This window comes from Castor canadensis, chromosome 8 (assembly GCF_047511655.1).
Source record: "Castor canadensis chromosome 8, mCasCan1.hap1v2, whole genome shotgun sequence".
Classification (NCBI taxonomy): Eukaryota; Metazoa; Chordata; class Mammalia; order Rodentia; family Castoridae; genus Castor; species Castor canadensis.
This window is the reverse complement of record NC_133393.1, coordinates 85199223-85220076: the sequence shown is the minus strand read 5'-3', so window position 1 is coordinate 85220076 and position 20854 is coordinate 85199223. Positions and strand designations below refer to the sequence as shown.

At 44.2% G+C, this 20854-nt stretch overlaps 2 protein-coding genes across 3 annotated transcripts; one reads left to right on the top strand and one right to left on the bottom strand.

Moving 5' to 3' along the window:
• Window positions 1-329: 329 nt before the first annotated feature.
• Znf641 (zinc finger protein 641) lies at window positions 330-10475 on the top strand. Of its 2 annotated transcripts, XM_020184520.2 has the most exons (6): window positions 330-460; window positions 3024-3232; window positions 3764-3855; window positions 5053-5182; window positions 5755-5868; window positions 6686-10475. In XM_020184520.2, exons 2-6 carry the CDS (start codon window positions 3049-3051, stop codon window positions 7438-7440), a joined length of 1275 nt encoding a protein of 424 aa, XP_020040109.1. In that variant the 5' UTR covers window positions 330-460; window positions 3024-3048; the 3' UTR covers window positions 7441-10475. The 2 variants fall into 2 exon arrangements, with proteins under 2 accessions (XP_020040109.1, XP_073939354.1); XM_074083253.1 differs by lacking the exons at window positions 330-460; window positions 3764-3855 and having other exon boundaries at window positions 3107-3232.
• A 5477-nt stretch (window positions 10476-15952) lies between these two features.
• H1-7 (H1.7 linker histone) lies at window positions 15953-19452 on the bottom strand. Its single transcript, XM_074081742.1, has one exon. The coding sequence runs from the start codon at window positions 19329-19331 to the stop codon at window positions 18531-18533; it is 801 nt and encodes a 266-aa protein (XP_073937843.1). The 5' UTR covers window positions 19332-19452; the 3' UTR covers window positions 15953-18530.
• Between the last annotated feature and the right edge of the window lie 1402 nt (window positions 19453-20854).

Below are 20854 nucleotides of genomic sequence, written 5' to 3'. Positions count from 1 at the left end.
TTCCGGCCACAATCGGGCCTGTAACGGGCGGTTATTAAATTCGAGGTAATTAATGAAGCTACGTGCAGGGGAGACCCGATGGGCGGCTCCGGGTGCAGAATGGTCCACTGGGCAGAGCGCTGGACGCGGCCACCGCAGCCAGGCAGGCGCCGAGGTCCCGGCTGGGCCGGCACGGGTCTCGGGACGGCGGCCCTCCGCCACCCTCCCCCTCCTGTCCCCCGTCTCCCCTCCCCTGCCCCACCCCCGCCGCCGCCGCCGCCGCCGCCGCCGCAGCCGCCGAGCCCCGGAAGCGGGCGGGGATTTCCTGTGCCCGCCCCCCAGCGCCCGCCGGGCCGCCGTCGCCGCCTGTCGCTGGCTGGGCCGGCCGCCGGCTCCGAAGCGCCAGCCGAGGGCGGAGGGGAGGGGCAGGCGGCTCCCGGGAGGGAGGCAGGCACCCGGCCGCGGGCCAAGCCGACCCGGGGTGAGTGGGGCCCGTCCGGAGGGGACCGCGACCGGAGGGAGGGGCGCCTGGCTTCCCGGGAGTCGGCGAGGGCTCGGTCACCCTTGCGGGCGGGCGGGCGGGCAGGAGGAGCGCTGCGGCCTCCGGGCCCCGCTGACATTTTGCCTCGCGCCCTGTTCCTGTCGTCGCCGTCAGGCCCCGCCGGCTCCCGCCGCTGTCACTCGCGCACAGTTAACCTGGTGGCAGCTCTTCGCCTCACTTGCTCCTATGCTCCAGCTCCTGGGGAAGCCTGTTTTCTGACCTCACTTTCCCTGCTCGGATTCTCTGAAATCTGACCCTCTCCTGGGGCACTGTGACAAGAAGGAGGGAAGAAGCAACCCTACTGCCAGGCAGGCTCCTGTCCCGCCCCATGCCCCACCCGCGGCAGAGGCCAAGATTCGCCACTTGTCCCTCTGCCCTTGGGCCACTCTTTTTGATAACGTGGCTCTTTTTCTGGCTAACAACACTAGATGCAAAAACTTATTTCTGCAGATGCCTTGCCACCCAGACACATCAGGAAAAGGGTGTGTGGCGGGGAGGGGGAATGAAAGCCCTAGAACCCAGACCCCAGTAGGCATGGGATTATCTGGAACTAGGAAGAACCAGGTTAGGGCCACTCCCTTAAGAGTCCAGGTGCTGGCTCTGCCATGAACGTTTTAGGAACTGCAGGCCTGGGACAAGGACCCACCCCTTCCTTTGCTGAGATTTTTTGCTAGCACTTCCACAGGAAGTTTACAGTTGGCCCAGTGCACTCTGCAGAAAGACGATTCTCATCAAGAGACTCTTCTACTGAGGGAGATGAAGAAATGGGTTTGAGACGTGGTGTCCAGATAGTTAGCTAGAGGTGAAGACATGGGGGGAGGTTTGGCCAAAGGAGCCAGAGAACAAGGAATATTTAGGGCGAAGATGGGGTATTGGTACCCCATATGTTAAAAGTGAAGAAAAGACAGGGTTGGAATTCAGAGAAAATGGAAATTTCTCTATTTTATTGCTGTATTGGGAATTTCTCTTTCTCATGAGAAGTCTCTGAAAAGGAAAGCTAAGATGGGAATGGATTCAGGGTGCTCCCATGAGGCCCAGAGCCATCTTTGGACTTCTGAGATGAAAGGGAAATTTGCTGTTCTTGTTCATTGGCCTTGGAATTCCACCTGCCTTTTTTTGTCAAAAACAAGTCCACAAGAAAATAAAGGATTTGACATCTGTTGGTACCTATCCTGGTCCTCTTGCAAATGTCATTGAATAGATGTGAGCCCAGACCTGTTCTGGCCTGTTCTTGGAAGTCTTTCACTGGCTCTGACTACTTGGGTATTGAATAAAAGTCACAAAAGTATGTCACCAAGAAGAAAGAAATTCTGCAGAGTCAGATTATTTCTCCATTGGGATTTGGCCTGCTCTAAAGATGTCTGGAGAAAAGAAGAGCCCACAACTCAATCTTGTGCACTGTACCATTATTAAGAATTTTTCTTATCTAATCTAAATCTCTTCTCTTGAGAGTTAGAGTCCATTTCTTCTGTTTCATCTCCATAAATATATTCATCACTTGTCAGCCTTCTTTGCTTGATAAGAGAAAACTATTTCTGTTTTTATCTTTTCCAGTGGCTGGATTTCTATCCCTTTCTTAACTTCATTTCTTTTCAATGAATACACACTGGTTTTCCATACTGTTCTTTAAAACTGAATGTATTTTTCTAATGAGTTATGACTGGTGCCTGCCAAACAAACAGGTGTGTTTCTTATCTCAAATCACAGGGCTGTTTATTCACCCTAGGCTCATGTTAGCAGAACTGCTTCTCCCTTCTCCCTTCTCCATCCCTGGTCCAAACTCTTTCAATTCTCATTTACTTTTTTTTAATTAAATGTCAGCTCCATATTGGCCAACAGTTCCTCTTATCTTTTGGGGTTGCTTTGGAGATTTATGTCTGTTTTCCAAGTTACTGGTCTTTCTACCATATTTATGTAGGTTCTCATGAGAGTGACAGATCATGTGTCTCTTTGTTGAGGTTTGTCCTAAGTGAGGCACCATTTGTTTCAGCCTTAAAAAAAAAAAAAAAAAAAAAGCTGTGTCATCATAACACATATACCCCTTGGCTGGAATCACTTCATTATAAACTAATTGATGAGGGTGTGACTTGTGGCAGAAAATGTTACATTTAATTATATCCTTCTTTGTTGAAAGCAGGTCTATGTGCATTCCTTCCTGATTGCTTACTTTCCTGTACTTTTAGTGGTTGGAATAAAATGGATAGCCTTTGGATTTATAGGATTAATGAGTTTCTTTCAGCCTTCAAGGATTTTTTTTTTGTACTATTGAGGTCCCCAAAGTAACAGTGACTCCACTATATAGCACCTGCCAATATCTTAGTTCCTCTTAGAAATCTGGCTCAGGCTCAGTTGATTGGAACATATCAGGCTTTTAAAGTTTACTTTCCATCAAGTTCCTCTTACCTCGTTTCATCTTTTATCCCTGGGACTGTTCTCTATAACTTCTTTAGGAGTATCATCCCTTTCCATTTTCATGGGCATAGCTAACATTGATTTGTTCCAGGTCACAATTTGGGCTTGCCACGAAAATGCTTTCAGAACAGACAGCAGCCTTGGGGACAGGATGGGAGTCAATGAATGTACAGCTGGATGGAGCAGAGCCCCAGGTGGAAAGGGGAAACCGGGAAGAGGGGCCATGGAGAACAGCACCAGGGCCACTGGAGCACCTGTGTTGTGACCTTGAAGAGGAGCCACAATCCCTTCAGGAGAAGGGTGAGAGACCACAGGGTGGAAAGCACAACCATAGAGTAGTCTCCTAATCTCAGTTCAAAGAGTAGAGATAAATAATCTCTAAATTGCTATGGACCAAACAATATACCCAATATCAGGTCTAGTCCATTCTTCCTGGGCCCTGCTCTCAGGTACAGAATAGGCGCCTGGATGCTCCAAACAATATAACCGGGTGGCCCTGTTTCATACATAATCACTCTTTCTATGTGCAAGTGGTAGCGACTGATTACTGTTGGAGAATACAGCCAGTAAGATTCACTTTACTAGATGAAAATTACATCACGTTCAAGTAATATAAATTCAAGCCACAGCTAGTCTAACTAAAAGCCATGTAATACCCTTACAGAACATTTCAAGTGAAGGTCTCTTTATCTACATTTATGCACTTGAGTTTTAACAATGGGCATAGATACAGGAGATGAGACCCTTTAAGCTCCTCTAAAATGGGGCCCAGGTACATATTGGAAAAGGGTGGATAGTTCATCTGTAATGGTTCTTCTCTCCCCTCACCAGCTCAGTCTGCTCCCTGGGTTCCTGCAATTCCCCAGGAGGGGAGCACCGGAGACTGGGAGATGGCAGCTGCACTTCTTGCAGCCGGATCACAGGTGGGCTGTGTTTCCCTTGGCCTCTCCCAAAGTCTCATCACAGTTGCCCTTCTACAGCTTTGGCATCATTCCATTGATATGTTAGTTCACATGAACACTAATGGTATGTTCATCTTATAAATGAATAGATTCTATCCCTTTCTGAGGGGCACATAAGATCCTTAGGGTTTTTTAATGGATGGCTTTGTTATCCACAGGGGGGATTTTAAGAACAATTAACTTCCTTTAAGAAAGAAATCTGAAGCCAAGCATGATGGCATATGCCTGTAGTCTCAGGTACCAGGGAGGCAGGAGAATTACTTGAGCCCAGTTTGAGGCCAGTTTGGACAACAGTGAGACCTGGTCTTAAAAAAAAAAAAAAGAAAGAAAAAAAATTCCTGGTAAGATTAGGGAAAGAGGACCTGAAAAAAAGCTTGGATGAACATAAAGTGAACAGGATTGGGTAGATGATGAAACATTTAGAGAAGAGAAAAAGAAATATGTAAAGGGGCAGAACCAGAGAGGGAAAATATGTCTAGATTCAGAAGGCAATACAATATCCATGGAAAGATAATAATAATAGTTGGGGCTGTACTCCCAGAGTCCTTATCATGTATGCTCTCTTCTGAGTGCTATATGTAATTAATTTAATTCTGAGAACAACTCAATCCCATTTTTACAGTGAGAAAATTGGGGCGCAGACAGATTAAGGCACTTGTATAACATCATACTCCCAGAATTGCGGTAAAACTAATAATCATTTAGCTCCAGATTCTAGGCCTAATCACCTTATGGTGCCACCTGAAAAGATAAGGATATAGTATAGTAGGGGAGGTGAGAAAGGATATTTTATTTGTATCATTTTGTGTTGATAGAAAAGGAAAGGTCAAGTGAGAGATGATACAGAATCTCTACAATAAAAAGAGTAAGGCAGGTAAGAAAAGACTGAATAGATACCTGTAATTAAACAGAGGAAGTGATGAGTTTGTGGTACCTCTGACTTCTCATGGTCCCATTTGGGAAACTCCTCTAGTGACATTCCCCTCACCCCTTGACCTCATTTCTTTACTCCTCTCCTCATTTCCAAAACTATGTGGTTTACCCAGGGACTTCAAATCCTCTTTTGCCCTCTCTCTTCTACTACTTCTACCTTTCATACTGAGATCACATTTTCTATAAGGAGCAGCTGCTGACAGAAGTTGCTGTATTTTGTTTCAGGGTCTGGTAACCATCAAGGATGTGTCACTGTGCTTCTCTCAGGAGGAGTGGCGGAGCCTGGATCCCTCTCAGACAGACTTCTATGGAGAATATGTCATGCAGGAAAACTGTGGGATAGTAGTCTCTCTGAGTAAGCATGACTTTGCTTAGCTAGTAAAAGGTTGTACCCTGGGAGGAGGGAGTCTTCTGCTTCAGGGCTATTGGATAGTGTATGGGGTGTCTTTCCTTGGTAGGATATCTGTCCAGGCTTCCATCCTAACCCCAAGAGAATAAAGTGAGGGATTTTTTTTTCCAAATAGCAAATAATGCTGAATTATAGAGTAAAAAGCTTGGTTGGGAATTGGCAGGCTATTACAAACCAGAGACAGAGACATCTGGAACTAGGTCCTTGGAAACTTGGAGGAGCTGGAGGTCCAGGGGCTGAGACAGTTGTAGTAAGACTAAAGTAGACTGTAACTAAACTTATGACCATAAAGGATGGTGGGGCTGGAAAGATTTGAGTGGAAGAGAACATATCTCTTGGGTAAGAGTGTGTGATTTTATAGGACAAAGAAGATAGACTTAACAGAAATAGTAGGGTGCAGGAGGCTTGTACCTGGCCTTTTATCTAGAGTTCCAATGAATAATCTAGGAGTCAACGGTTTTTCACAAATATAGAATTGCTATTGAACTGACATCTCTATTTTCTTTTCTCATGAGCAGGATTTCCAATTCCCAAACTGGACATGCTTTCTCAACTAGAAGGAGGAGAAGAACAATGGGTCCCTGACCCCCAGGACTTAGAAGAGAGGGATATTCTGAGGGTCACATATACAGGTGAGGACTTAGAATAGACTTTCAGTCTTGGGATGTCGTCATTACATTCCCTCCCCACCCCGGCGTCCCCTTTTCCCCCAGAAGGTTTAGAGATTTTTTTCTTCCAAAACAAGACTGTAGCAGAAGAGTTTAGAAGGCAGGCTCTGGAGTCAGACTTTGTGGATTTGGATTCTGGACCATACCTGTGGGACCTTTGGTTTCCTTATCTATAAGTTGTGAGATTTTACTATGTTAACGTATAACAGTAGAACAGTGCCATGCACACAATAAACACTCAATAAAAGTTATTATTATAGCTGACGCTGTTGTTCAACCTCCCACTCATTTCAGGGACACCTTCCACAATGTCTTTGGTATTGTTGACAGATGGTCACTCAGCCAGTAATGATTGTAACACCTTCCTTCACTTTCTTTTTCTATTCTTAAGCAAGAAGATTGTGATTCATAGTAATAAGCAACAGTGAATGAATAATATTAATTAATTAAATAAATAATAGCATATACCATTTTCTAAGTGTTTACTCTGAGTAGATATTGTGCTATTTTATGACAACTTTGAGAGAGGTGTTACTATTTTTGTTTTACAGGAGAAGAAATGAAGGCATAGAGAAGTTAAGTGGGCTATCTGAGGTTAAAACTTCGCTAATCTGCTCTTAAGCTTAGGCTTTTAAAACCTCTGTATTTATTTTCCTATCTTGTACATGAGAACATTGTTCTGGGGTGAGGTTTGGCATCATACAACCTCACCTGAGATTTGGGTCCTGGGGTACTGTCTTGTCACTCCCCTTTCAGGGTTTGTATTTTCTCTTCTGTTCAGGAGATGGAAGTGAACATGAGGGGGATACCCCTGAACTAGAAGCAGAACCTCCCAGGATGTTATCCAGTGTGTCTGAAGATACTGTCCTCTGGAACCCAGAGCAGGATGAGAACTGGGAGTCCATGCCCAGAAGCTCCAGAGGAGTGCCTCTGGGCCCACCTTTTCTTCAGGAAGAGAGCTTCTCAAACATTCTGTGCAACACAGAGATGGATTCCCTGTTAAGACCCCATACATGCCCCCAGTGTGGGAAACAGTTTGTGTGGGGCTCCCACCTTGCCAGGCATCAGCAAACACACACTGGCGAGAGGCCCTATAGCTGCCTCAAGTGTGAGAAAAGCTTTGGGCGAAGACATCACCTAATCAGGCACCAGAAAACCCACCTACATGACAAGCCCAGCAGGTGCTCTGAATGTGGCAAGAATTTTCGATGCAACTCCCATCTGGCCAGCCACCAGAGAGTGCATGCAGAAGGCAAATCCTGCAAGGGCCAAGAGGTTGGAGAGAGTCCTGGGGCTCGGAAACGGCAGCGTGCCCCACCAGTGCCAAAGTGCCATGTGTGCACAGAATGTGGGAAGAGCTTTGGCCGAAGGCACCACCTAGTGAGACACTGGCTGACCCACACCGGGGAGAAGCCCTTCCAGTGCCCTCGCTGTGAGAAGAGCTTTGGCCGAAAACACCACCTGGACAGGCACCTACTGACCCATCAGGGACAAAGTCACCGGAGCAGCTGGGACAGAGGGACATCTGTCTTTTGAAATCTGTTTCCACTGCAGCTATGGTCAAGTCTATCAGCCGGTGCTACCAGTAGTCACTGCCAGGGCTGCCCCTCTCCACCCCAATGGCCCAGAACCATGAGCCCAACACTATCTCTAGAGAGAGGATGTTCCAGCATTGGCCAGAGCATTTCTCACCAGTTCTGTGAGATGACACATAAAACCGAGTTCTTAGGGCAAAATTTTGGGAAGCAATGCATACTATATGGGCTGTTGTTCAGCTTGAGCCCATTCTCAAAGGTACAAGGGAACCAGCAGTTATGGCTGAGGTCCATTTTCATTGATTGGAATCTATGCCATATCAGTTAAATATTTTGAGTATCACTCTTGTATACCAATAATATTTTCTCTCTCTACATATGTATGTATACATATATACTACATAGAGAGGGAAAGTCCATTTTAGTATAGTAAAGGGTCTGAAAACTTCTGCAGTAAGCGGTTTAGCTTCTGTTAATGCAGTGTTTCCTAAATTTGTTTGACCTTAATATCCTTTTTATTTTCCATTCTACAGAACTGATGACTCCATGAAACATACTCTGGTGAACACTGGGTTAGAAAATAATGAGGAAATAGGAAAGAGATGGTGGTCAGGCAGCCAGAGCCCCCATTTTTATCCACATGAAAGCCAGGGGGTCAGATGTTCCTGTGTGGGTCTGTCACCTTTCCCCCATTATCATATATACATCTAACCCCATCTGCTGAAAAATATTTTTCACCTCCTTTTTCCTACTACCTTCTCTAGCACATACATATGTCCAGCTAAGAGATCACACTTCAGTGCTAAAAGATGGACCTTATACCCTCAAGTAATCCAGGCCCACACAGAAGAAAAACTTTTTCCCTTGAACAGACCCTTCTCTTCTTGACTGTGTCTTTATGTGTCTGTGTATATGTGTGCAGGGTCTTTGAAGAGAGCATGCTCAGTGCAAACTGTACAAGCTAGATTTTCTAGGGATTGTGTTCTGGGAATAAGGGTAGTGGGATTGTGTAGGGCTTTTTGTTTGTTTTGTTTCAAGATAAGAAGTAATTTGAGTGATAAAGGGAGCCCAAGTGGAAACTGTTCAATGATGGGTTCAGTTGTGTACAAAGTTTTCCCCAGAATCTTTGATGAAGATAATTGTGAATTTACATGTCTAGGTCTGAATCTCTGAGCTAAAAATTGTTTTCTACATGGGAGAGAGAAAGAGAAGTTCAGTGAGGTGAGCTATTTTTTGTTGAGTTCAGGCAAGGTACATATAACATGTTTGTGCTAAGTGGGTTTTTTGATCTTGTCTTGTTTTAAGTGCTGGAAAATTAGGACAGGAATTACAGTGTTTGGAAATTGTTACCATACTCTTGTTTGACTTTGATTGCCTTATTAAGGGGGCAGAATTATTCTTGAGGATCTCATTTCCCCAGAACCAGAATTTTAGGGGAGAAGGCTGTGGCTTAACTTCTCAGCTGATGCTGGGCAATGAGCTTTATGATTTGTCCCCAGTGCTGGGAAGGTGCTCACACTAGACTCTTAACTGTAACGAGCTCACACTAGGGCTCGTATACATGTTCCAGCATCTGTTAGTTGGTAAGTTGGTCATTGCTTCTCTACATTGATAACTGTGTTAATACCAGTCTATAATTTAAAAATTGTCTTGTATGTAAGAGCAGTTTAGGGTTGAGGGAAGAGAAGCAAAGAAGATGAAATGAAATACTTTCTCATTAATGCTTAGATTCTGGCTTTTCCCTAAAACACTTACCTTTCAAACACAATTGGTGGGATTAGCCAGGCAAGAGGAAGAGAGTTACAAAAGTGTAGTGACTTTCCATCTGCTTAGGAAAAACTGGGTGAATCACAGCTCCTCAGAGTCCTGGCCTCAAGAAGAATTGAAAGTAGGGTCATTTTGCTGACTGGCTTCTTAGAATATATGTGACTCCTTCCTTCTACCAAGAGCAGCCTTCCTTTGCCTGGAACGCACTTCTCCTGTTTATGTTCCTGATGAAGTAAGAAAAATGGCCAATCCTTTGCAAGCAGACCTTACCCTAGATTCTTATAGACAGGAGTATTTTCAGATTAGTATTAGGAGATATCCAAGGGAACAGGGAATATCGGGTTCCAGTGTTAAAACTGGACTATGCCATTTATTTGACTCCCACTTTAAGTATTTAATACAAATCAGCTCTATATAAAACTGTCTATAAGGAATATGTTTTGGATCACAGACTTATCTGAGAATCTGATAGAAAACAAAAACCCACTTTTGGGAAAAATAGACAATTAAAATGCAAGCAGTTTTGTATAAATGTATAACAGGTTCAGAGTCTATTCATGGAATCACTGAAATACAGTCAAAGAGATTTACCCTGACTCAATAGGTTATTGTGTCTGTGACAAGAATTACAAGGCAAGGGTCACTCAGTATTTTAAGGACTAAGATGCCTGCGGTATCAGGTATGAGGAGAGACTTTGGTCTTTAATGACTAGAAAGACATTGCTTACATGTTTTTAAGGAGGATCTGGCATGTTGATAAATCCAGCTCCTCACAAACTTTGTTTAAGGGCATGTGGGGGTGATGTTCCTTCCTATCCAGTCATACCTCTTATTAACTACATGTTACCCTCCAGCCTTTTATTTATTTTAGTAACTGTAGGGATAGTAAGTGTAGGTGCAATTATAGCACCCAGCTGAAAAGCATCCTGGAGTCTAAGGGCTTTCAGAAGGGGGCTGTCCTTTTGGGTCATTTCTGGTGTACTATTGTCTTCTCTACCTCGGTCCAGCACCACCTCTTTTGGACAAATAATAAAACATGCAACAGCCATCAGACCAGTGAATAGATTTCAGTGATTTTTCCCACAGGGAATTAGCCTCAAACTTTCATTCATCCAACTGCCTTCTGCCTCATGGCCACCCGATCCCTTTTAGATAAAAATCGTTTCTGTGTCCTCTTTGGGCAAACTGTAAAACAGAGAAGTCTCTTCAGAAATGTATCGTGTTTTTCCATTTGTGCAAAATGTGAAAGAGAAGTCTCTTCAGAACCTATCATGTTTTTCCATTTGTGTTGTCTCTACCCTTTTCTGGGTATCCTCCCTTTTTACTCCAATATGTAAGGGATTTCTTGCATAGAATAGAAGAATCTAACCTAAAGTGTTAGTTCTTTCCAGGGCCATTTATATTTTAAGCTTTACCTTTAATTGTGGGAGGAAATGCTTATAGAAGAAATATTGTGGGCCAAGTGCAGTGGCTCATGCCTGTAATTCCAGCTACTCAGGAGGTAGAGATTGGGAAGATTGCAGTTCAAGGTCAGCCCTAGCAGAAAGAGAGACCCTATATCAATAAGCCAGGCATGGTGGTACACACCTGTGATCCCAGCTCTGTAGATAGGAGGATTGCAGTCCAGCAAAACATGAAGCCCTATCTGAAAAACAACTAAAGTTCAACTGTGACTCAATTTGTAGCGTGCCTGCCTAGCAAGTAGAGGCCTTTGAGTTCAAACCCCCCAGTACTACCAGAAAATGAAAAAAAAAAAAAAAAGCCTTCTGGGGAGCAAAGAGAGTGATAGTTTGGGACAAAATTCCTTTCTTTTCAACACTCCTGCAATCAAACCATTGTTTCCTTTTTCCATCAAGGGCAAGAGAAGCCTTGACTCAGACCCAAAAGGATGAGGTTTCTATTCAGATGGTTGCACCAAATGGGGATGATGAGGGATGGACCACAACAGAAAAGTGAAATCTATTTCCAGAGGTCCCTTATAGAGCCTGAGCTGGCAAAATTTCCCCCTATTCCCTTGTGTGTTATACCAGACAGTGGTTCTCAAAATGTGGTCTTTGGAGCTCAATAATCACAGACCCTTCAGAATATGATACAAGTTCAAGTTTGAGAACCACTGGCTGATCTCATTTCAAGCAGTAGTGTGTCAGCCTATTCCAAAAGATCTTTGCACTCCTTGCTGTCAGCCTCCCTAGGCTCATCCTTGGTTCTGTTCCCTTTAGTTTTAAGGTCTTTCTCCATGCTTGCTTTAGTGAAAGAACTGGGCTTAGTCACCAATTTCAGAAATTACCAAGCTTCTGTGATTGGTTGGGGCTGGAGTTTTCAAACTCAACACAGGACAATTGGGTTCAGAAATCTGAAAAGACAGGAGCAGACAACTCAAAGAAGGAATATTCAATATAATAGCAAAAAACAGACATCCAAGGAAGTGGTCTTCCTTTGCTAGTTATCTGGTAATTTTCCTAAGCCTCTAATAAGTTGCCGTGGAGGCAGATAGAGTGAGCATTCAGCACAAAGGTAGATGACAAGGCCTATTGTGTCAAGCCCTTAATGACCAGGGTTTTCCAAACTCACAAGTGGATTAGAAACCAATAAAGGGTTATGGAAGGAATTTCTAAACATGATTTGGTTACACTATACGCAAGAGCAGCAGGAACATCAGAGAGCCCATGGGGCACATGGGGAAAACTAGGCTTGTCTAGTAAGATGTGACACAGTAAGATTCAAACCCTGTTTACTAGGCAGAGGCTGTAACCAATTAAGCCATGGTGCAAAAATACATTCTCCTGCTTTGAAAATCCTGTCCAGTTCAGGATGTGGAGAAGGAGCTGTCTTGGAGGCCCTGGTCTGCTACCTCCTCCAGTTTCTCTCCAGTGAAAACAGACTGTCCCCAGTGGCTCTCTAAGATTGAAAGGTTATACAAAGCTGCCAGTGTTCTTCAACTCCAGGCCTCAAGCTCCCTGCCTCTTTTCCCATCACCACTTCCATTTTCCAATAGGTAGCACTCTTCCTGCCTTCCTTCTTACCTTTTTAAAATTTTTTTATTTGTTTTTGTTGTTGGGCCTGTGCCACACCTTCCCAAGCATATTTGTTCTTCCTAGCTCCCATCCTTTTGCAATCCTACTTTTGAAACTGGAGTTTTGGATCCAAGGCCCAAACTCCTGAGATGCCAGGTCCAGCCACTTGCCCCAAAATTCCAAAGAGGCATGGTGAAGGTAGAAAAGGGCAATTTATAACAAGGCTTGGGACATGTGAGAAGAGGCAGAGTAAGCTCAGCTCATCTTCAGCCATCTTCCACGATATAGACATCAGCTATATATTAAAGTAGACAAAGAACTGGGGACAGACAAAGGTTTGCATAGTTAAACAGTTCCCATTCTGGTTGACCAGTATCTCGGTTTGAGGGTTCCAAAAGGGGTTTCAGAGATGTTATCGTTGTCATCACTTCAAGGAAGCAATCTGGTTTCCAGATTGGGGAACCAGATTGCCCCTGCTCCATAGTGCAGCCTTATCAGTACAGGTAATTGCTCTCATTTGGAAGGGTGCTCTATCCTGCAAGTCTCCACTGTTCCTAACAGCACTGTCATAAAGATATTACCAGTTCTGTCCTTTCTGGAGTCCAAGGTGATCGCAAAGTGACTGAAAGAGAATGGCTTAGAGCAAAGACAGAAACAAAATGGAGGCAGGGGTTCCAAGCTTCTGTTTTTAGTTAATTGGTGGACCCAAGTAAGGAGTCAGTGTTTTTCAGCAAAAGCAGTTTAAGCACCTCTTGCAGTCACTTTCCACTTTTCGCTCATTTAATTTATTCACTCACTACCCCCCCCTCCCGCGAAGCAAAATGTCTTATCTCTACAAGCAGTATTTTGCGTGCCTACTATGTGCCAGGCGCTGGCAGTTCCAGGCCTGGGAAATCAAGTGTGACCGTAGTCACTGTTCTCCGCGTGTTCTCCAGCCAAGCCCTCCCGGGTCATCGCTTTCCTGCCTTGGCTCTTGTCACTACGTCCGCGCTTGTGCCTCTTCCAGAACAGATTGTCCTTCCACCTGTTATCCAGCCCAGCGGCTCCAGCCTGCGGGATTTTTAGCTGACTTGCTTCTTTAGTCTATAACTTTAGGGATTTATAATATGAGATTTACAGTCTCTATCAGCTGAATAAAGCGAGGCCATATCATTAAATTCGTCTTTTGGTCTTCTCCAGTTTTCTTTCCTTTCCCTGCTCTTCTCTCCTGATAAAAAGGGGGCGGGAGGCGGATTTGAATCGCAGAGTTCTGAGCCTGGCCGATCTCCCTGCGCCGCTCCTGATCCAGACGCCTGGAATCGCCACAGGGTGGGCCACCTCGCCTCCGTCCTGTCCTCTCCCCAATTTGCTGCGGACACGACCCAATTTGTGGGCTGCAGGGTAGAGCGGGCCGGGACCAGCGAGAGCCGAGAGGGCCCAGGGCGCAGTTTGAGAGGCATGAAAGTGTCCACCCTGCTTTAGGGGACGCCTGGAGTGGTGCGCCTCAGGTAGTGGCGGTGACGACTGCGAATTGACCCCGTAGGCAAGTTCTCAGAAACTGAGTATTTCTCTGGAGCTAGGTGCGGCGCGCACAAATGGGGTGTTCACCTGAGAGTATCCAGAGGACAGGTACGAAGTGGTTTCAGGAAGAAACCTAGGCGGCGGGGCGTGGACGGGAACGCTGGCCAATGACCCACTGACCAAGCCTCTGGGACCGGAAGACGAACCCAAAGGCTGGATCTTCCCCAGTGGGAGATGCCAGGAAGCGCTTCAAGCCCTGCTCAGGGGGTGCGCCTCAGACACCGCTGCAGTTTTCTTTACACCAACCAGACTGTTTTGCTACCTCCAGGCTTCTTATGTTTCCTTATTTTGTGTTCCCTCTCACTTCTCCCCAGCCACGTGGAGAAATGCTTTTGACAAGTCTGGTCTTTTCCATCACCAAAAAGGATTAGAGGTAAGGGAGTTGAGAAACGCAGCCACGGTGATGTTCACTTACTGCTTTCTCAGCAAGCTTCAATGGACTATCAAAATCCTGACATCCTTCTATCTTCTATCTACCTTCATTCAAGTCCTGGTGTTAATATCCCTTCAGACTTTTTTCTCTTCCAAATCCTTTGAACTGAGGTGTGTGTGTGTGTAAGTCTTGTCATGTGAATTTTTCCAAATAGCCTGTATTCCTGTCTTTCCTAGGTACTTAAGTTTTGGATGTAGTTACCTTCAGCCCACTTAGACATCCTTGTCATGTTAGAGCTCCCTGTAGAAGAACGGGAGAGATCTGTTGTTTTGAGAACATTGACAAATGGAGATGTTAACATGTTCTGAAAAATGGGCTGAAAAACTGAGAACATTGTTCCCCTCTGAAGATTAAAATACCCTGTAGAAATGGATCTAAACTTGTGACCTTAAAGGATGGTTTGTGGAGTTAATGAGCCCCACTCAACATCTGGAATTGGAGAGAGCACTGGATTTTCAGTTAAGGACAATTTCTAAATTGTACACTTTCTAAACATTGGCTTTTCCATCTAAGACCTAAGAGATTGAGGTGAAGGTAAGATGAGGTAACTCATACATGCAGTAGTACAAACCACCTTATAAGCAAAAAAGCCACAATTGATAATTATGTGGAAATTCCTACCTTCATTTTAACAAGTTACAATTTATGTGGTTCTGAAAACAAATACAAAAAGATATAGTAAAGTGTCATATTCATCCCCTAAAATTCCCATCACCTTCCCCTCACAGTAGAGAGGCTACTTAGGTTATAGAAACTAATTAGGTTTGTTTGTTGTTATGCGATGCTGGGACTGAAACCTAGGGCTTTGTGCGAGCTGGGGGCAGGCAACTCTACCTCATATCAACATCCTCAACTCCACTTAGATTTTTTCCTTTTTCTTTTTCTTTTGGCATATTCTTCCAGTCTTGCAGTTATATTTAGATTTTCCTTTACTTTACGCAAAAGGTAATATAGTATACTCAGTCTCGAACCTTTTTTTTCATTAACTATGTCTTGGGGAGCTTGTCATAACAGTAAAGAACTCCTTCCTTTGTACACCTGCATGCTATTTCACTGCATGGAAGCTTTAGTTTAACTTATTTCCTAATGACATTTTAATTATTTCCATTTTTGTTAATGCAATGCTGCACTAAATACATTAGACATAAGTCATTTAATTTGTGTAGAAGTTTATAAAGGTAAATCCCATTGCACTTTTATTTTTTTGGTGGTACTAGAGATTGAACTCAGTGCCTCAGTCTTGCCAGGCAGGTGCTCTACTACTTCAGCCATGCCCACAGCCCTTTATTGCTTTAGTTGGTTTTTGGAATAGGCTCATTTTTGCCTGGAGCTAGGAGCCTCCTATTTCTTGCCTCCTGCCTCCTGAGTAGCTGGGATTACAGTGTGAGCTACCATGCCTGGCCTTTTCTTGAGATGGAATCTTGCTAACTTTTGGCCTGGACTAGCCTGGAACTGTGATCCTCCCAATTTCTGCCTCCCAGCTAATAGCTGGGATTATAGGTGTGAGATACCATGCCTGGCCACATTTGTAGTTTTGATAGTCAATTTCCTCCATTTGGATTTGCAACAATTCATACTCCCAGCAACATTGTGAATGCCTGTTTCTCCTTAGCTTCACCAACAGAGTAGGTTCTCAAGACATTTGGATTTTGGCCCATATGATTAAAAATACTATCTTATTGTTTTAAATACTATTTTATAAGTTGGACCTTTTTCATATTTTTTAAGGCCATTTGTATTTTCATCAACTGTTTTTTAAACAATCATTGAACATTTGATGCTAGAGGGTATCTAAGGTTCATTATGACTCTAAAGTCCAACAGTCAATGAAACCCACTATATAGTTATCTTTAAAAAAATGTTTTGTTTTGTTTTTTTACAAAACTGGAGAACAGGAAGGAAGGCAGGACAGGTCCTGTCTTGGGATTGGCACCAGTGGGAGGGCAGAAGGTGTAAGGAAAGGGTGTAGGAGGGTGAATATGATGGAAATATTATGTACACATGAATATAAATGGCAAAATGAGACTTGATGAAACTATTCCAAGAATAGGGGAGGGGAGATAGGGAAGTGGATGGAGGGGGTGAATTCAACTATGATATGTTGTAGCAACTTGTGTAAATGTCACATTGTACCCCTAGTACAACTATAAAAAAAATACAGTCTAACAGTTATCTGACTGGTATTATACTAAGCAGTTGAGGTAAAAGGAAAGCAAAGAATTGGAGCTGGAGACATTCCATTTACTGACAAATACCCAAATATGTCACTTGAATGTTAACACAGAAAAGTGGGGATTATGTTTTATCCATTTTAGTGTTCCCAGCCCAGGGTCCAGAATCTTGTATTAATGACTGTCCCTCTAGTGTTAAGATCAGGATAATCTGGATAGCTTGCCATTGAGTTAGGGTGATTTCCTATATTTCATTGGACTACAGTCACCCTAGAGCTTATCATCAGAAATAATCTGAAATGACCACTGCTGGCTTCGTGAGGTCAGAAACTGGGTCTCATTTGCTGTATAAGGTAAACACTTAATTTTTAAGTTTTACTGAATGAAAGAAAGTTTGCTTAAATGAAGAATCAATAATACAAACAGAATTGTGATGATTCCTAGAAAAATTAGGAAACGAATTGTTGCCAAAGTCATTCCAAACCTATGTTAGGGGAAAAAGGCTAATTCTAGACCACCTTATTCTTTGGGTTAAAACATTCTAGAATTATAAAAGGGCAATTTATCTATCCCCAGAGCATTTAGTTCACTTTGTTCTAGCTGTGTTCAATGGACAATATTTCACTTTCTGTCTCTTTTCAGATGACTCTCCATTCTCTGTTTCATTTTGCTTCTTACATTCAGGTGCTTAGTAAACTTAATTATAGCATGGGGAAATTTCAAATTTCAGATCACCTCTAGATGAGACTCATTGCAAGAATGTTGCTAATACTTGGCTCTGCACAGGCTTAAAGCAGTGATTCTAATGGGTGTGATCAGGAAAATCGTAGCAGAACTTAAGTTTTTTGTTTGTTTGAAATACACGTTGTTGTTCCCCTTGTGCAAGACACCAGGTTCTCTGGAAAAAATCTGATCAGGTATATATCAGAAAAAAATTCCCAGGTGGTTTCAATACCTTCCCATCTCTACCTCTTTTCAAGAATAAAAACTTTCCAGAAGTGTCCCCCACTCCTTTGGCATCATTTGGAAACAGAAAATCCTTTCCCTGAATTAGTCTGGTATTTTACTTCTCTAGGAACTCTTCTGTGTTCTGTCATAGTCTATGGTGTGAAACTACCCCCATGCTGTTCTAACCTCTGCAGTCACAACTAAAAGCATACATTTCTTCCCCACTTGGTATGTATCCAATACACGTAGTTCCAGAAAAGCAAAAGACCTAGACATTATCTATTCTTCCCTCTTACAGTATTTCTGATATGCACTCAAACCTTCATAATTCCCTATGAATCAGAATTCCCAGTTGTTAATTCCCTTATTGTTGAATTTCATCAAGGAATATACCATGATATTTAAGACCCTCTTATCATTTAACTGACACTTAAAATCACCTAAAATCATCCTAGCACAGTCCCAACATTTCATGGGGAAGGTGTTCAGACCACAAATGTTTAAGGAATAGTGCGGCTAAGTTCAGAGGTGCAGAACTTTGACAAGAATCCTGGTCTTGGTTCTGTAGTGTTCTGCTCCAGAATATTACAAACCGTCAGGAATTATTTATATACACTTAACTCTCAGCAATGAGCACCAAGCCCTGTGCTGGAAGCTTTCCCACCCTACCTCATTTAACGGAGGATTCACAAGTAAGACAATTTAAAATTTAAAATAGGGAATCTAACAGGGCAAAAACTACAAACTCATTAGAAGTAATTTGGGGAGATGGAACTTTGTCCTAAAAAAGTATTTCAGATAAGAACACTTTGGATAAGTAGGACACTCAAAAATTGTCTGCTCTTCGAACATGCCCTCCTCCCCAAAACTCGATTAGGATTTCTGAGTGCCTATCGTTAATTCAGGACTTCTGTCTAACCTTGTTACTTTGGTGGTTTTCTTTTCTTCTGAAAGGTGTGTCTCTGGGTCCCCCCAGCAAGAACAGAATCTCAACTCCTTTTACTCTGTTCCTCTCACCATCCCCCCTCAGGTGAGGGTACACCTCACCTCAGTACCCATCCCCTTTCCAGCTCAGAGGAAAACAGACAACAAAACAATGGAAATGTCTTTAAATAGCTTCAATGAGAGTGACAGCTGCTCTCTTTGGAGCCTAGGCTCAAAGGCATTGGTGCCTGGAGGAAGGGAAGCCTTTCCCACACTATGGATTCCCGACTGCATTTCGAGGACCTTCAGATTTAGTGGAAGTTTTTGTGCGCGCCTTCCCCTGTCCGCTGGAGGCACGGTCGGTTTTAACCTCAGTTGGCTGTTGGATGGTCCGTTTTACCGGCTTCTCGGGTTCCTGCTTCTTCTCTTCTCTGAGCTTGGAGCTTGGCCTCTTCTCCTCTCGTGAGCTAGGCCTGGTGTCTTCCTTGGAGGGCCGTCCTCGCCCCTCGACCATCACTTTGGCCCTGGCTTCTTCCTTGACTCTGGCACGAACCGATTCTCTGGCCCTTGGCTTGGCCCTCCTGGCCTTGGCATTTACGCGCGTGCAGCGTCTCCACACCTCCCTGGCCTTCTTGGCCGCTTGGCGCCTTGTGCGTCGCCTCCTTCGGCTCCGCGGCTGGGGCGGGGTCCTCCTCAAACAGCGGCGGCTGTCGGCCAGCCTGGGGCGCCCCGGCTTTTTCTTGGGTTTGGGAATCTTCCAGACCCTGAAGTAGCCTGCGGCGTCGCTGCCGCTGACCCGCAGGAGCGTGCCCTTGACCTCAGACCTGGACGCTTCGCCCGCGGGGCGGCCGACCTTCCTGCGCACTTCGTAGCCAGCGTTGCCGAGCTCCTTCTTGAGCGCCGCCAGGGTCAGGCCGCTGTGCTCGCCGATGACCTGGAGCAGCAGCTGGGACACCTTGAGCACCGAGCGCGGGGCCCGCCTGGGCAGGCCCGCCAGGAATCTTTCCGCGGGCTGAGGCTGGGTTTTGCCTTCAGCCCGTTGAGATTCGCCATTGAGCTCGGCAGCTTCAGCCATGGCCCCGCTTTCCCCTGCGCGGGGCCGCTGGCTTTGAGCTTGCCTTGGGCCTCACCTGCCAAGGCATAACCGACGCTCGGGCTGGTGGGCCACGTCACAAACGGGGGTGGGGGCCCCGACTTTTCAGGACCGGGTTAGAGGACTGGCCCATCCCACGTGTGGGGAGAGGGGTGGGTTACTTTTAATTACCAGCCGCTTCCTTCTAGGTCTAAACCAATCCATATCTTTAGCGCGCCTGTTATCGCTAACAATCACCTATAAGGTCTCTAGGGTTTTGTTCTGAGCTTATAGTAACTGAACTTGATTTCTATTACTTTCTGAAGTCCGTTGTTTTCCTGCGGCCCCACACATTTCCCTAAGATGAGCTGCCCCCAACTCTCCAAGCAATACAGTGCTGGCAAAAAGTAAATGTGGTCATTCTTGAAACACAACCCGGCCTAGAAATCCCACCAGTAAGGTATCTGCTGTCACTGCTCCCTGACTCTGCACGGTGGAATCTGTGCAAGAGCAGGAAGCAGAAGGAGGAACCACTGTGGTCCTTCTAAACATTTCTTCCCATACCTGGGAAGTTCAGATGATTCATTTAGTTGGAGCAATAGAGATTTCAAATCACCTAAGAACACTGGTCTCGTCATTGTTCTTTGGACACACTTCGTGCTTTTCTATCTCTCATTCTTCTTGGTTTGCCCATTCCCGTTCTTTGCCCACATAAACCCTTCTCTTCTTTTTAAGTTCTTCCTAAATCCTCTTTTTTTCACTGAAGCTCTTTCAATCAAATGATTCAGTCACCTCTAAATTACCGTACCTACCACAGTTATTTTTGCAATCTTATATGGCTTTTTATTTTAATTTTATATTTAATGGTACAATATAGCTTTTTTTTTTTTTAAAAGAAAAGAACACTTGGTCTTGGAGCTTGAAGACATGGCTCTTTAACAGCCATACGACATTGATAAATCCCTTAAGATTTTCAAGTCTGATTTTCTTATTTAAAAGGACAGCAAGTCCTGCTTCTGATGGTAATGAGGCAATGAGGGAATCCCTCATTTCTTCAACTGTTATCCTCATTACCGTCAGAAGCAGCTTTGTCTCTCAATGACACCAAAGATATGATGGTATAACACCTCAAGTGAGAATTCCGACTTAAAGACAACTCACAGTCTTCACAATGATGAAATATTTGGTAAGATTTTCTTCTTATACTGGATTCTTTATGACCTATCAGCTTCCACCTTTCTTAAGGTTTCAGAAAAACAGTGCTGTTCATTTCCAGTTTCCTTTACTGGGTGTTTGGGAAATACTCCCCTTTCATCGTTCCTGTTCCATTTTCTTATATGCTCTTCCATTGACCACCAAAATAATAAATAAAATTGCAGTTTATACTTATTTTTGAAAAGCTATGTTTAAAAAAAACTATTGGGGGGGACCTTTGTGAAGCTTCAAGAGAGGTAAAAAAGAATTTTTGAACAGTAAAAAGTTGGAGATCAGGATTAGTTTCCAAATGCCTTAATTATCCAGAAGTG